General features: G+C 43.6%; 1 protein-coding gene across 1 annotated transcript in view; it reads left to right on the top strand.

Moving 5' to 3' along the window:
* STIM2 (stromal interaction molecule 2) overlaps positions 1-16,558 on the top strand; it is a 904,595-nt gene that overhangs the window by 874,996 nt on the left and 13,041 nt on the right. The window contains exons 9-10 of the mRNA XM_069631845.1: positions 8,869-8,969; positions 9,213-9,451. Of these exons, the coding sequence (XP_069487946.1) occupies positions 8,869-8,969; positions 9,213-9,451 (340 nt within the window). The remainder of the gene's footprint in view (positions 1-8,868; positions 8,970-9,212; positions 9,452-16,558) is intronic.

Genomic DNA, 16,558 nt, shown 5'->3' with positions numbered 1-16,558 from the left:
CACAATAATGAAAAGAACAATAAGGGACTTCTTTCGCAAGCGGAAGTGCCATAGTTTGGAAGACAATGATCAACAGGAGAAAGGGGGGGGGAATTACCCTCCGGGTCAGTCTACTGACAAGAGGCCTCCTATCTACCCCAAAGTCAGTTAGACTAGGGGACAATGGGTCAGATAAGCCTCATACTTTTCTTGAGATGTTGTTCGAACTAAATACCATCAGTAATGGATCCGCAAGAGGGTGATTTAGATGATAAATTAGTCCAACAAAAAGGAAATAATCCAACATGGGGCCGGTGGAGAGAGAAGGACCGGAGGGTCGTATATGATATGATATTAATAACGCACCTATACACAAGTGTTTCAAGGCGCGACGAGGCAAGGGAGGGGGAACAGAGGGAAGACTGACAACGATCTTACTAGGCCAGGTGTCATTCAGATCGCGCAAGTGCAAGGGAAGGTGGGGAAAAGGAAAAGTGCGTGGGAGTGGGGAAAGTGCAGTACATGGGATAATAAATAAACAAGATAAATAAAAGAATGGCCAGCAGGTGGCAAGTGCAGGGTGAGTGCAGACGTAAGTTCTGGTGAGGGGACTACAGGGATACAGACAATAGTCCCCAGGTGCAGGGGTTGCCCGGGAGGCAGTGCAGGCGTGCAACTGGCAGGGCTTGGGCCCGAGATCAGAAGGGCGGTCTGGTAACCAGTGCAGTATCAGTATCAGCCAGGAAATCAGCAGGGGAGAGGGGGGCAGAGAAAGCAGAAGCAGAGGACGGTTTCTCCTCAAGTTTCAGGGAGGCTGTTCCAGAGGGAGGCCCCAGCCGAAGAGAGGGATCTACCACAAACTCATTGCTTGGAACAGTGACTGGCCCTGAGGGAGTTGGAGGCGGATGAGCGAAGAGCTCGAGAAGGAAGATATTTAGGAAGAGAGAGTTGAAGGTATTGAGGCCCCATGCCCCAGAAGGCCTTGTGGACGATGCAGAGTGTTTTGAACTTAATCCTCTCAGCCACTGGGAGCCAGTGCAGAGATTTCAGTCCTGGAGAGCTACGATCCCTGGGCTTGAGGCCAAGGACAAGTCTTGCAGTCCTGTTCTGGGTGAGTTGCAGAGGGCGGAGAGTAGAAGCAGGCAGATTTAGGAAGAGGCTGTTACAACAGTGAGCTTCTGGGGGGAAGGAGAGAAAAAGAATACCACCTCTGAGGAAGTGCAGCTGGTAGTGCGACTTCTTAGAGACATCAGAGATGTCGGGAGAGAAAGAGAGTGTGGAGTCGAAGATGTCCCCGAGGTTTTTTGCTTTGCAGGTGGGAGCAGGAAGGGATTTTGTATGAACAAAACGGCAGTGAGTGATTCAGCCATCTATGCTTTGAATTTTGTGTTGGACTCCCTGGTAAATGTTTTTGGAATGCTGAAAGAGAAGGTACAGGTACAGATTCTGGATGATGCACCTTTGTCAGAATCTATGTTGGAAGAATTTATACGCAAAGCCCAAATTGCATAGAAAGAGCATCCCCATACACAGAGCTTCCTCAGTGATGACTCAATTGCAAACAAATAAAGAGTTAAGGTTGAATGCTAAATGAAGAAAAGACGGACGAAGTCAGCGGAGGCTGAGAAAGAAACAGTACTCGTAGTTCAAAATGAACAAAAAACAAAACATGAAAAAACAAAGGATCCGAAAGGCGGGCACAAATCAATTTGTGAAAAGACTTACTCTGCCATTGGTGACAGGAACTATGATATCACGAAAAAGGAAAGAGAAGACCGCTAAGAATGGTCAGGGACGAGGGATTGGAAACCGACTGTTTAAAGAAAAAAAGCATGGACCAAAAAAACGTGGAGAAGGAACAAACTTGAACGATCCAATAGTAGTGCCAATAACGGAAGGAGTTCAAACAGATACCAAACAAATGCCAGTAAAGTTAGCACCTATATTTATAAGGAGGGCAAAGGCCCGGAAGGCATTGGAAGATCAGGGTATAGCTGAGCCAAATCACTGTGCAATGAAAGGAGAAAGAAATAACAGCATATCACACAAACAGAGCAGAAACAATGGTTTAAATAAGGAATGTCAAATACAAGAACAGGTGATGACAGAACAGAAAGTACATCTGAAGGTGATCAGGGAAGAAGAGACTAAGTTAACGTCATTAACACCTCATTATGATCAAATGGATGGACATAAAACAAAGACCTGTAACTGTATGGTGGGGGACAAGAGAAGAGGAACTGTAATTCACAGGGAGAGAAATCATTCAAAAATGTGTCTCTTGCGATCCCAATGTCTGGATGAAACGTGTGAATAAAAATGAGAAAAAAACAAAATCCTCTGAATCGGGGTGTGATTCTTTCAATTTTCAAGGAAGTTACAGATCTGTTTGTTTTTATCTGCTGATATAGAGTATATAAGGTTTCCTGATTCTTATTGCACTGGTATAGTAGAAACGGGATTAAAATCTTGGTGGGGCGAATGCAATTTTAGAAGCAAAGGATGAATTGCAAATGAGGTTACGATGTATCATCTGAATTGTTATATGAAGGCTATGAACGGAAAGAGGATAAGCAGACCAGAGAAACAGGTTCAATGGGTGGGTCTTAATTTAGCAATGGTGATCTCAAAGATAGTGAGGAGTCAGTCAAGGTGAGCCTACAACCAAATACGAGGGCAAACACATGGGGTTTGCTACCGGAAATCCTGACACAAGTCCTTCAGAAGCTGGGTCTTCCTGGGGTGTCCCTTTAGTAAAACAATAAATTAGACTCGTCAGGTGGAACACTAGGGGTTCCAGCTTGTTTAAAAATAGGTGGCCAGAGAAGAGATTTTTAACCATCATGACATAATTATGTTCCAGGAAACCTGGTTTACATCAGGCTTGAGCACTGAAGGTCAAGAATCTAAGTGGGGATTTATATAGAAGTACATTGAAAAATCTGAAAAACGAATATAAGAACTGGTCAAAAGCATGTTTGTCTCTACGTACTCGGAAAGATGGGGAAATGATGTTGAGAGCTGTGAGCCACCCCAATTCATCAAAACAGTTTCTTTAATATCATATGTACAGAATGTTTACTGAATGATAATAACTCCATATAAATAATTGTTGAACCGTTTTTTACAACGGATTAGTAACAGTGTGCAGGGGACGGGAGGGTTCCAGAGTTTTGGATCCTCGTTTTTAGTCTTTACATATCTGTAGTAGTAGACCTGTGCCAGATATACTTTTTCTCCCCCGCACCTTGAATTCTTTAATATATTGAGATTAATCATTATTCCCCTTTTAAAGTTTTGGAGTGCATCCACATATCTTGCATTTTAGCCACCCCAATTCAAGACATTTGTGGTCCATTATAAATGCATTAACACATTTTCAGAGTAATGTACAGAGCAATTTTATAGGAGAAGAGGGGTGAAACATACACTTGACAGAGCTCTATAAGAAACCGATAAAATCAGAAAGGGATGCTTTCGAAGGAATTTGATGGGTTCTAAACATTACAATAGTCCTAGGTAGATTTAATAAACAAATCACCCTCCTCAAGGGCTTCAGGGACAAATGACCTACCAAATCAGATTTTAAAATCAAATATCCCCCTGTGGTCAAGAATACTTGTGACCCTCTAAAGGGAGGTGGTGAGGACTGGACATCTCCCAGCTTCATGGAGAGTTTCTACGATAATACCAATCTACGGGAGGATCCATGAAATGATTGTCCGATTTCCCTTCTTGATGTGGACAGTACAATATTTGCAGGATATTTTGAGGGAGTTGGAGAACTGGGCAGAGACAAGTGGTGTTCTGGTGAGACCACAAATACGTTTTTGGAGGGGCTCTCCACTTCTCTCAGTGCTCTGTTGCTGAGCCTAGTTAGAAGTGGTTCGTTTGTGAAGGGCAGTCAAACGCTGTTTGGAGCGTGGATTGACCTTTCACAAGCTTTTGATACTGTGAACAGATATTCGTTTGTGGAGTAAGTTAAAGGCTTGGGGGTTACCTCCCACACTGTTGGAAATTATTGTTGAATTACACACAGGTACACAATTGCAGGTGAGGTTGGATAAGATGGGCACACTAACTGGCCCAATAAGGACTGAAAGTGGGATGAGGCAGGGATGCCTGTTAGCACCCTGCCTCCTTAATCTATACCTTGCAGATCTGGCTAAGAGTTTGGAGGGGTCCGGGTTGGTGAGTGGTAATATTGGGAAAGAAAGACTCAACTGGATCGCCTATGCGGACGACATTGTATTGTTGGATTATACCCCCAAAGGACTTCCAACGTTTGAGAGCCCTTGAAGCTTATGCAGTACAAAACGATCTACAGATCAATCCAGCAAAATCCAAGATCTTAAAGTTTCAATGCCCCTTGAAGCGAGATCAATCTTGCACATGGCACCTAGATGGCCAAGTAATAGAAGTTGCTCAGGAAATAACCTACTTGGGTTTCAAATTAAGGTGTATTCCGACTGTGGGATCATTAACCTCAATTTTGGAGAGGAAATTGATGCAACTTGGTGCTCAGTTGGAAGTGGATCTTGCACAAGTACTGTACATTTTCAATAATGCCATTATTGAAGTATTATAATGGTTAGGTAATTCCATCACTGATCTACGGTACGGATGTAAATCCAGTGGCGAGACTCATTAACTGGGAAAAGCTTGAAGCCAAATTGTGGAAATATGGGTTAGTTCTGCCACAATCATTGCCCATAGTGGCCCTGAGATACAAATTGGTCCTCCAGTCCCTCCTATCACGGTTACATTGCTGAATATTATCACTGTACAGATTAATATTGGTTCCACCGAAGAACTTTCTCTATGAAGAGGTAGAGGTAATGTTGAGAAAGAAGAATAATCTGTTTTTGGTGGGTTTAGGATCAAGTGTGTTGGAAAACCTTATGGTGTGTGATGGTGATCAAGGGGATTTGATTCAAAATCCAATTAATGTAAAAGAAGCCCTGAAGGGGGCGGATTGGATAAATACGATCTCAGTGATGCATACATTGAAAATGTCTGTCATTGTCCAGTCTGAATAAACCCAGAGGTTTGGTGTCCAATGTTTTTAAGGCTTTTCCTGGATCCTCGTTGGAGAATGGAATTTCTAAGGGTTCGCCTTAATTTACTCCCTACAATGCTCATCCTTCATATAAGGTCTAGGGAATTGTACACAGACAACCTCTGTCCACTGTGTGTAGGTGGAGAAGAACAATCTCTGAAACATATATTGTTAGTGTGACGGGACTTGGGAGCTAAGGGATTGTTTAGATTTGTAGATAATGACTGGTGTCTCAAAACATCTTTGTTTTGGGAAAGAATGGTAGCAGGACATGAAACAATGCTAAGAATTGCACTACTGAGCATTTTGAAAGTTCTAAGTTTGATCAGTGATTTAAATGCTGAAAATTAAGGAGTTTTAATCAAATGAGCTACTATGTAAATTTTGATTTTTATTCTTCTCTCTTCTTTCTGTATATAAGTGTGTGGGCCCAGTTTTTCTGTTTAGATGTATTTGGAGATGTCTTTCTTATTTAAATGTGTCTGTTCTATGGTGACATTTTGTTATGTGAAAAGCTGTAATTCGGCTTTAACACAATAAAAATAAAAAAATAAAAATGATTCAAACAAAACAAAGTTCGAAAGAATTAGTTGAGAGAAGTGAGCAGTGGTTTGTATGTATATATTTGGATATGTATATGATTAATATAGATTAAACCTAGTTACAAACTAACAGCACTGTACACAACAGGGTGGTGAATATAGGGAGAGAACAGTGAGAAGAGCCTTGGATGGGAAATCATTAATAGGCTTGATCCCCTTTGGCTATGTACACAAACTGGCAGATCTACAGAGATCTGAGGGGGAACGTGTAGGCACATGCTTTAATTCTGGCAGGGAATTTTCAGCCTTTCAATACTGGGTTGAAATGGTCTCATTTATTAGCACTGTTTTTGCTAAACAAAATGGACAAAACAGCATATAATTTACAAGTAATTCTCTAAAAATAATTTTATGTGGCAGGATTTGTGGCGAAGCGTTGTTCCTTATACAATTCCACACCATTTCACCAATCTGCTCCAAATTGTGCATAGTTACCTGTTAGGACCCTCTGGACATTCCTAGCTACATGATATGTGGACGACCCACCCCTTTCCCCAGATTTCAGCAAAAGTCAACATTTGTTTGTGGGATTGTGGCTTGGTGAAATATTGATCCTTCTACAGTTCCACACCATTTTTCATCAGTGTGCACCAAATTTTGCATAGTTACCTGTTGGGACCATCCGGACATTACAAGCTACATGACGTTTGGACAGCCCACCCCTTTCCCCCGATTACAGCACCTTCACACATGGGACGGTTGCCTGAAATCGTCAAAACATCAATGTGATCATAGAAGGACCGGGCCAGCCACGAGGAGCAAAAGTCAAGGTCCAGGCTCTAGGATCAGATTCAGACTACGCTTCCGGGCACAGTTACTGAGTACCACTCAATCGATACTTTGGTGGATGCCGACGAAGCCCTAAACTATCCAATACAATTCCTCAACTCACTCGACCCCATGGGAATGCCGGACACGTCACCTTCGACTAAAAGTTGGGCCACCCATCATGCTGCTTCGCCATCTCGGCCCACCTTCGCTGTGTTTTGGCACAAGGCAATGCATAAAAAAATTGCTGCCTAATGTAATTGAAGCAACAGTTTTCACTGGGAAGTGAAACCAAAAATGTTGTTTATAGACAAGCCTTACAGTGCACATGTACTTTAATAATATTGAACTTTAGGTCCATAGTTGCTGGCACCATCTGCATCTGCATCATGTCACCTATCATGCTGCTCCGAAATCTCTGTTGTTCTCACGTACAGTTAAAAGTTTCAGAAGGAGTTTTTAAGAAGAATACATTTTGTTGTGTAGTCTTTGAGAAAACATTTTTAAAATGAGAAATAATCAAAAAATGTAGTGAATTTTTCTTTTCAACCTTCTTATGGAGCCTTTCCGAAAAGCGTAAAGCACCTTAAGGTATTTCTAACAAATAGTACCTATAAGAAAATAAAACCCTGGACAATCCCGTTTATATCAGCAAGTGATTCATAAATTGTCTAGTTGGATTGTTATGATTTGTGCAAGTTTCAAATCATCGCTATAAAACAAAGTAATTTTAGCCCTGTAATTCCCACTTTTATTGCATATAACTTGATCACATGGTTGCCAATTATTTTGACATTAAAACCTGTAAGGGTAGTCAACAAAGAAGGCTTTGGCTTACTTTTCCTTGGCTGAATTCTTTTACTTGCCGTGTGAGCAATTTGTAAGATTTTATTTCTTGGTAAAGCAGAATGTAGTATTTGCTGAATTGTTTTAATACCTTATAACACATTGATTGAAATACTCCTCAGATTCTTTTTGCACATGGAGCCCCAAAAGAAACAAACCAACCTTGTTCAGATCCTGGATGTAGACGAATCATCCAACTAAAGGCAAAAGATGTACCATTTCCATCCAGATTGGATAAGCAATTTTATTTCATCTAGCGTAAAAAGAAAATGTGCATCTTTAATCTACAGTGCCCAATTTACTGTGGGGAAAAAGAGTAACGTTAAGAGGCATTTTGTAATAATACACACATTATGAAAAAAAAAATCCCAAATTAGATTAATTAAATGCTGCAATGTAAATGCTGTTACAGAGGCATCCTTCAAAGTTGCTAATTATTTGAAGATAAAACAAATCTACTTTTACAGATGGTGCAATTGTGAAGGGTACAGTGACTCCAGTTGCCGAATCTGTTGTAACAGATTTTAAAAACGGTCCTGAATGTGTCTGCCATGCCAACTGTGGCTGTGAAGTAAGTGCCAAATACTATGGCAACGAGGGTACCTGCACTATCAGCCAGTGTGATTGCCTATTGCTGCGAAACTGCCCTTTTCAGACATGAACTTCCTCAAATCAAAACTTTGATCCTCTCTGACCGCATCTGAGTGCTGTTGCTGTTTCAAGCTAGACAAGATTCCTGAGCATACTGGTCGATAGCATGAGCATGCTGTGTGAGCCTTCACATTGAATGCCTGTATTCTTTTCCTACATTCTGATAGGCTTTACAATTTTTAGGAGGCAACTAGTAATACAAAAATATGTATTTAATTATTTTTTAAGTTGTTAATGTCATGGTAAATGCATATGTTCCTTTTTTTATATAAAGAGCAAATTAACCGGGCCAGAAAATCTTGGTACAACGTCTCATACTCATGGACATCACCACACAAGTAGCTCCCGACTATTGGCCATTAACTACAAGTAGCTTTTACTTATGTAAAGGTTGGAAACCAATGATTGAGATATTATTGCTGGACATTTCACAATTGTTGAGGTTTCAGTGGTGCAGTTGAGCCGAAATCTCGTGTGAAAAACAATAGTGCCCAGCTCTTTCGCTTGAACATGGTATAAGTGGTTTTCTATGCAACGGCACAGAAAGACCAATTTGTCCTGATATGTTTGCCCGAAAATCATGTTTGTTACTGAAGGTAAAGCACATGGGTAAATAATGGCTGTAATCGGACTATTAACCAAAGCCTTTCTTTAAATGTAATATTAATGCAAATTGTTCCCTTGGCTTGATTGGGAGTTGTCATGTCTAGAAAATCCACGTAAACGCCAGTACCACAGATACAATCCCTCAAAGTTTTTATCATGTGGCACTCGGCTCTGTTTCTCTGGGGTGCTGCACAAATAACTTGTTAAACAATGCATATTTTTCAATGGTGACTTTACTTGTAATGGTCGTTTTTCAGTGTGGTTTGGAAGAAATACATTTTTTGTGAATGGACACTTACTGAGTGCAACTCTTGCGATTTCTAAAGTTGCGGATTTCATTTCTTCCCATGCTTCTAGGCAGAAAAGATTAAGAAGAAGAGAAGCACAGTCTTTGGGACATTGCATGTAGCTCACAGCTCATCCCTGGACGAAGTGGATCACAAAATCTTAGAAGCGAAGTAAGAGCATGGCTGCACACGGGGCCCACGTCAGTGCATCCTTTCATTTGAGTATGGACACTCACAACTGGGAAACCCTCTATCCTCAGTTGTTTCCTTAGAGAATGCATTGCTGGAATATTAAATTAAGGTTGCCCAGTTTCGCTGATAGATAATTGGTTTCACAGTGGCTGCCTAGCTTGGTGCTTTTGTTGGCTCAATCGCTGTAATTTTTAGGTTCACATTAGTCTGCTTGTATTCTAGGAAAGCTCTCTCTGAGTTGACGACTTGTTTGCGGGAGCGACTCTATCGATGGCAGCAGATTGAAAAGATGTGCGGCTTTCAGATAGTGCACAACTCTGGTTTACCAAACCTGACCTCTACACTCTATTCGGAGCACAGCTGGGTGGTGATGCCTCGAGTCTCCATTCCACCATACCCTATCGCAGGCGGAGTGGACGACTTGGATGAAGACACGCCTCCAATCATTTCACCATTCCCTGGTAGGTGGCGTACTTTCAGTCCTCAGTAAGAGATTTGTTGAGCCTGTTAGAAAATTCTGAATTGTAAGTGTTTCCCGAGAAAGTTCATTGTGTTCAGTTATTGAGAGGTTAGCCTGATGTTTGGTTCCCAATAAAACATGTCCACGGACACCTGATCAGTTTTATACCGCACTCCTAGTGGCTTGGGGTCCAGGAAGTGCGCATGTTTGAATTACCTCTGAGCCACAAACGAAAACTGGGAGCAAATGTATTTTTATTTCTTTGACCAGCTTTGAAGATAATCATATTAAGAGTTTTGTTGGGGTGGAAATTAAAAGTATTTTGATTTCTCAATTTGATGGTACTCAGTAATGCTCAAAGGTCAAGTGGTGCTGCTGTGCACTACACTTTTACATGAAGGGCATCTCGGATGAGGAGACTAGCAGTATAATGTAATGTCTTACCTGAAGTTATACTTTCAAATAGACCCATGCTACATATCACAGTACTCCACAAATTGCTGAATGCAAGATTTAGAAAGGGGGCAGCCTGCTGCCCTTCAGTCTGATGCATTCTTGGATACCCACCTATTAAAAAACACCTCCAGGACGTCCTGTCGGGCAGCACAAGACCATGGTCCAGGCCCAAATAGTTATGTGCTCTGCTAATCAGGTGAAGGTGTTCCAGTCTTGGTCCACCATCACAGACTCTAATATAGGTCACCCAAAACAAGATACTCTCACTTTAAGAAATTCTTAGTGTCTCTGTACACACTTAATGAAGCAATGTCCATCTCATCTACTGAGCACAGCACATCAGTGAACGCACTAACCCATTTGGATCCCTAGAAACCTGGTTTGCATCATGCTTCACTTGTCCTGTTGATGCATCATTGCAGCACATACAGCCCAACCCGGGCCACTACATTGTGACAACCCAAGCAGGAAGCATACACACCATATCAAATGTGATCCTGGACACACACTTGCCTACAAAAGTGTCTCCCAGGTATCACTGCTGCTGGGCATGCACACACTACACTGTGCCCTGTCACTGAGGAGTTGGAAGTACCTTTTAGTATGGCAATGAGTGCGTCTTTGTACATACCCACCAAACCTAGTGCATGCGCAAGTCCTTGGCTCTCAAGATCTCTGTCTGGGTGCATTCCTCCGCCAATTTGTCTTACCTTTGTCACAGGGAAGTAATCAAAATGGAATTTACATCCACAATCTAGAGTGCTGTGGGCTGTTGATTGGACAGCATGCCATTACTTGAGGACCCTGGTGCTGGATGGAGGGAGGTTCGCCACGTCTGTCGTGCATCCTAATTTGGTCTCATATGACAGCGCTGTTGCTCTGGATGCGCAGCTAAGACTCGGTCCGTCTAGTCTAACAGGGTGATATAATCCATGCATCATCACAATAATGCACAGGACCACATGATCTGGTACGTATCCACGAAGAACTGGAACACCTAGTCACTGGGCAGATTCCTGTGCGGGGTGTTTTACTTGATGTGAAGTCACTGCTATTTTAAAACTCACCCCCACTTAAGAGGCAGGTGTGGTTTGGTATATTTCCAGGTTTTATTCACATAAACACTCTACACAAATTTCAACTAACAGTTGCAAATACTGGTTAGTGTCTGACTTTTCCAACTGCTGCCAACCGCATGTTATGTTCTGCTCTAGATGACTCCCAGCACACTGTTCGCAAAGTCAGAAAATAGATGCACATTAGATGTGGCACAAATTAGACATGTGAAAAAGTATTTTCAAAGGCATAAACAATTAAGGAGACATTGTTTAGCCCGGAATGTGCGTGATGCCTTCAGATTGCACTTTTTATATTTCAATCTCTAATTACGTTATGCTGTCTAACCCCAAATAATACCACACTTTTATAAAGCTCTTTATGTTGCTACTAATTGTAAGTGCTGTTATTACCCAATTTATTAAGACTCCATTTATCTATCTGTAAAAAATGAGGGATGAGGCACCAGGATTCAACCTTGAGACTGCTAGCTGTCTGAGGCGAGTTCTTAAGTCACTGAGCTCTCTCAAGAGCCATGATAGTTGAAAATGCAGCTTTAAGATCTCGTGTTTTTTTCTTCTATTTCTATATATAGATAAGTTGTAACTTTTAAGCATGCGTTTTTGTATTTTTAATCTGCTTAACTTTTCTTATGATCTCCTTTACTGGAAAATCAATACACTGTTTAAAAAAAATAAAAAAATATCTCCCGTGTTATGGCGACATTCTGGTCCCTGCCCTTCAAGATGACAGTAAGGTTTCTTCTTGGGTAATGATTAGGCAACACATTAGCCCTCTTATGTGGCAGCTGTACATGGCAGACCCTTTACGTCAAGATACACAATCTTACTCTGGGTTGTTTGTTTTCTTAGTAGTAATCATTATTTCAAGCATTTTTTAAAACCTCTTTTCGAATGGATTGTGTCCTCAAACGTATTCCACATCTTTGACATGTAATGTCCACAGCTGTGCACTCCTGAAACTTTATCGGCAGAGGGCGTCCTGCGTCACTGGATGTTATGAATAGGACGCACAACGCCCGTAGCCTCAGTTCCATTTTTTCCGCAAACAAGTTTGCTTCGAGAACTCAGCGCACCTCGTGTGTTTCATCGTAGAGATGTCTTCTTCTTCTTCGACCCCTCCGACTCTGCGGTGTGGCTTCAAGACTTGCCGGGACTGCAAGACTAAAATGTCGATCACCAACCTGCATCGCATTTGTTTATGGTGCTTCGACGAGAGTCACGACACCGACGACTGTTCAAAATTCCAGTCGCTTTCTGCCAAGACCTTACGGGAGCGTAAGTGGAAGCTTCAGGTGTGTAAACCTAGTAAGTCCCAAAAATCTAAATCGTCCAAGGGGGTTTCCACCGAGGACTCAATAGGCGATTCTCCGCGTTGGGTGGAGGCCCAGGGATCTCGCTCCCGGAGTGGATCCTGCCATTCTTCTTCCTCGTCCCGGCATTCTAGGAAGCGCCGTTACCGGTCGCCTTCCCCGTCCTCCTGGGAGGATGGTGCAGCGAAGAAAGTGGCATGTCCGACGAAGTCCTCGACTCCCGAGGAATGGGTTGCCTTTAAGGAGCAGATGTTGGTGATTTTTCAATCGCAAGGCATGGTTCCAGTCGTGCCTTCTGATGAAGCCGGCCAGGAACGGTCTCATACTGTGACTCGCATGCCTTCAGACTCGAACCCTCGACGCGACTCGCATCGGGAACCTTCAAGGTCCCGTTCGGACAAGGCTCAGGGTTGTCGCAAGAGACGTGCTTCCAGGTCTCGGTCCTCGTCCCCAGCGAGACCGCAGAAACTGCTAAGGGCTCGAAGCCTGCGTCGACTCTATCGGCGCTGTGTCCATCTGATTCGACATCGAGGCTTTGCCTTCTTATCAGCCCTCAATGCCATCGGCACCGTTGTCAACGTCAAAGCCTTTGGCGCTCTTGACGCCGAAGCAGTCGATGCTCTGTGTTGAAGCCTTCGGCACCCTCGACGCCTTCAGGTGTTTTTGGCCGAAATGTACTCTGGGCGGTTTCTAATATGGTGGATCCTCCAAGGAAGGCGACTGCTAAGTCTGTGAGGCCAGTGGTGGACTCCAGGCTCTCTTCACCTCCCTCTGTAAGACATATATGAGGAGGAAGAAAGGTCTGACTTTGAGGACCCTGTTGAGCATGATGTGGGTCCTGTCCTTTCTGGAGACAGTCAATTGGAGGAGTTGAGGCAAACCCTTCATGATGGCAGTGGGTTGGACACTTCTCTGCAAGTGGAATTTGGCAGGCCTGAGTCTGGGGCTCATGCAGAGTCGTCATACAGGCGGCTCATGGATAGGGTCACAGAGTATCTCGGCTGGTCCAGTCTTGCTTGTACAAGATGATCTAACAGACATTTTAGATGAAGGTCCGTCCTCTGGCCCAGTGTTAACTTTTCATCTCACTTTACAGAAAAGGGTGGCGACTGCTTGGCAGTCACCGGAATCTCTTCCGGCTGTTAACAAGTCATTAACAAAGAAGTACCGCCCTTCCGTTAGCGACCTTAGCTACGTATCCACTCACCCCACTCCCGAGAGTTTGGTGGTTCAGGCGGCTATGGACACCTCGAGGCAGGCGGCATACCCTACCATCCCTCTGGATAGGGACGACAAACACTTCGACGGTTGGGCTCGCAGGGTATTTTCTGCAGGGAGTATGGCGTTGAAATCAGCCAACTCCACTTGTGCCTTAGCAGCGTTTTCACACACTCTGTGGAACTGTGTTTCTCTAGCGGCTGAGCATATTCAACAGGGGGAAGTAAGGGATGGGTTCCTTGTTCTCGTGCAAGATGGCAAGGATGCCATGTGTGAATCCCTTCAGTCAGGTTTGGATACGACCGACAGTGTTAGCCGGTCCATGCCTGCGAGCACCGTTATACGCTGTTAGGCAGAATCATATGCAGTACCCTTAGGGAACACTACTGCATTCATTCATTCAAGCCATGCAGCAGAAACAACTACATACCGCTTAGCAATGGACTAGCCAAACTCAGCTGCCCAAGACACCACCCCATCCCCTGCCCCACACCCTTCCTGCCCACCTTGCCTCCATTCCCCTATAGTGCCCTCCCATACCACACCACTAAAACTAGCGCCACCTCAGACAACCGTCTACCCAACTCTCCAGACCTCACCAAAGTTGACTACACCGACACCAACCAGAATTCCCCCAAGTTACCAGACACCGCCTTACAGCCAAACCTTAACCTCACCACCCGCAACAACAGACTAGGCTGTAGACTCCACACCTTATCCAGCAAAGTGCCTGCAACTCCTATGACTAAGGCCTCCAACAAGAACACCACCAATGCCAGCACCGTTTCACTAAAAGGTGCCTTACTTATTGTCGGATCTCTTGTTGCTCACCCCACTGAAATTGCCAACACCATCCTCTCAGCAAATCTCGGCTTCCTTGCCACCACATAAACATGGCTACATGATGCAGCAGGCCCCTATCTAACCCTTGCGGATCCCGACAATTACTCCATCCTCAGGGCCGACAGACCTAATGCTCGCGGAGGAGGTGTAGCTATCATATTTAAATCTTCGCTTTACATTAGATCTGTTACTTCCCTCAATGCGAGCACCTCTCCATTAAAATACAAACCACCCCTAAGAATACCATCACTCTTGAACTAATATATAGAGCCCCTGGTCCCACAGGTACCTTTGAGGAAGACATCACCTCCCTCATAGCAGAGAACTCTAAGCCTCTCTCATAAAATATAATTTTAGGTGACTTTAACCTGGGATACAACGACCCTCACGACATCCCTGCGTCCTCCCTTGCTAACGCCCTCTCTGAACACAACTACACTCAACTCAACACTCTACCTACCCATCAGAAAGGCAGAACCATCGATTGGCTCGTTGCCCACGACTGCAATATCATCTGCAAAGCCCCCCAACCTCTCATATGGACTGACCATCTCCTATTATCTTTTGACATTAGTATTAATAACCTGAACCACAGACAGTGTCCCCCTGCACCAGCATGTCTGACCAGAAACAAGCGTAACATTACCGCAGAAGCCCTCACTCCACTGGTTCTCCCTATCCTAAATACGCTCCCCGACACCTCGGACCTCAACCTATTAGTAAACACTTACAATAACGCCATGACCAAAGCCATTGACGCCGTTGCCCCACTAAAGCTACGCAAAGGTAAACCCAGAGCTCATCTTAACTCTTGGTACACACCTGAACTCAAAATACTTAGAAAAAAGAAAGCCAAGATGGAAACCCTATGGAAAATGATCCCATCAGTGGAAAACAAAACCAATCTCACGAATATCTCCTCCCTTTATAAAAAAAAGAAATAATCTGCACTAAGAAGGAAGCCTACAACGTAAGAATAAACAATGCAGGATCCAGTGCTAAAGAACTCTTTACCATCCTGAAGGAGTTACACGTGTCTGTGAAAGACCAACCATGGTGTACGAGCATCCAAGATGCCCTTGCTAACAAAATCACTGGCCTGCAAATGAAAATTGAGATCAAAAGACTACAACTTTCCAGCAGTAACTCCTCCACCCCTACCTCACCCACTACCTCTAACACCACCTCTGGCTTCACATTCAAAAAGGTAACTATACCGGAAGTCCAAAAAATCATAACATCCTTCAAACCGTTAAACTGCAAAGGGGACAGCTGCCCTGCACACATCATCAAAGATGCAGCAAGAGACCTATCCCCATTCATTTCCAAGCTAATAAACCTATCATTCTCCACCAACTCAGTGCCCAACAACCTGAAACAATCATGGGTTCTCCCTCTTCTAAAAAAAACAATCTCTACACCCAGCCATACCTACTAATTACAGGCCTATTACCACGGTTCCTTTCCTGCTAAAAATCCTTGACAGAGTTGCCTACCTGCAAATTCAGGATTACTTAGAGACCAACCAATTATTAGGATTGCATCAATCTGGCTTTCGACCTCAACATGGAACAGAAACTGCCCTTGTTGACCTCAAAAGTCAGATTGATGACATTAAAGACAAAGGTAAGGCTGCCATCCTACTCCTCCTAGTCCTCTCAGCAGCTTTTGACCTGGTCGACCATAAAATACTCTGTAACCACCTCTCTTCTGCTGCCCATTTCTCCTCCTCCTCTGCTGTCACGTGGATGCAATCCTTCTTGGCTAACAGAACCATGAGTGTTTTTTCTTCAGTGGCAGCAGCAGACCCCATCCCCATTACCTGTGGTGTCACACAAAGATCATGTGTTTCCCCCACTCTATACAACATCTTTACAAAGCCTCTCTTTGACAAACTGGACCTTGTGGGTGTCACCTACACCAACTACGCAGATGACACCCAGATACTCCTCATCTCTGGTAACTACAATGCTGATGTCACCAGGATTCCCGAAATCTTCTCCATCATTCATTCATGGATGGCCACACACGGCCTCTGCCTGAATGATGAGAAGACTGAACTTCTCCTTGTCGGATCACCTAATAACTTACAAAAACTGAGCCCTGACTACTCGAACGTCATCATCGACGGCAACCCAATCTCTGTCGCTAAAAATGTGAAAACCCTCGGCTTTTATCTCGATGCCAATACCAACCTTACCA

Source organism: Ambystoma mexicanum, chromosome 6q (assembly GCF_040938575.1).
Source record: "Ambystoma mexicanum isolate Mex_15411 chromosome 6q, UKY_AmexF1_1, whole genome shotgun sequence".
NCBI lineage: Eukaryota > Metazoa > Chordata > Amphibia > Caudata > Ambystomatidae > Ambystoma > Ambystoma mexicanum.
This window is presented reverse-complemented; position numbering and strand designations above follow the sequence as displayed.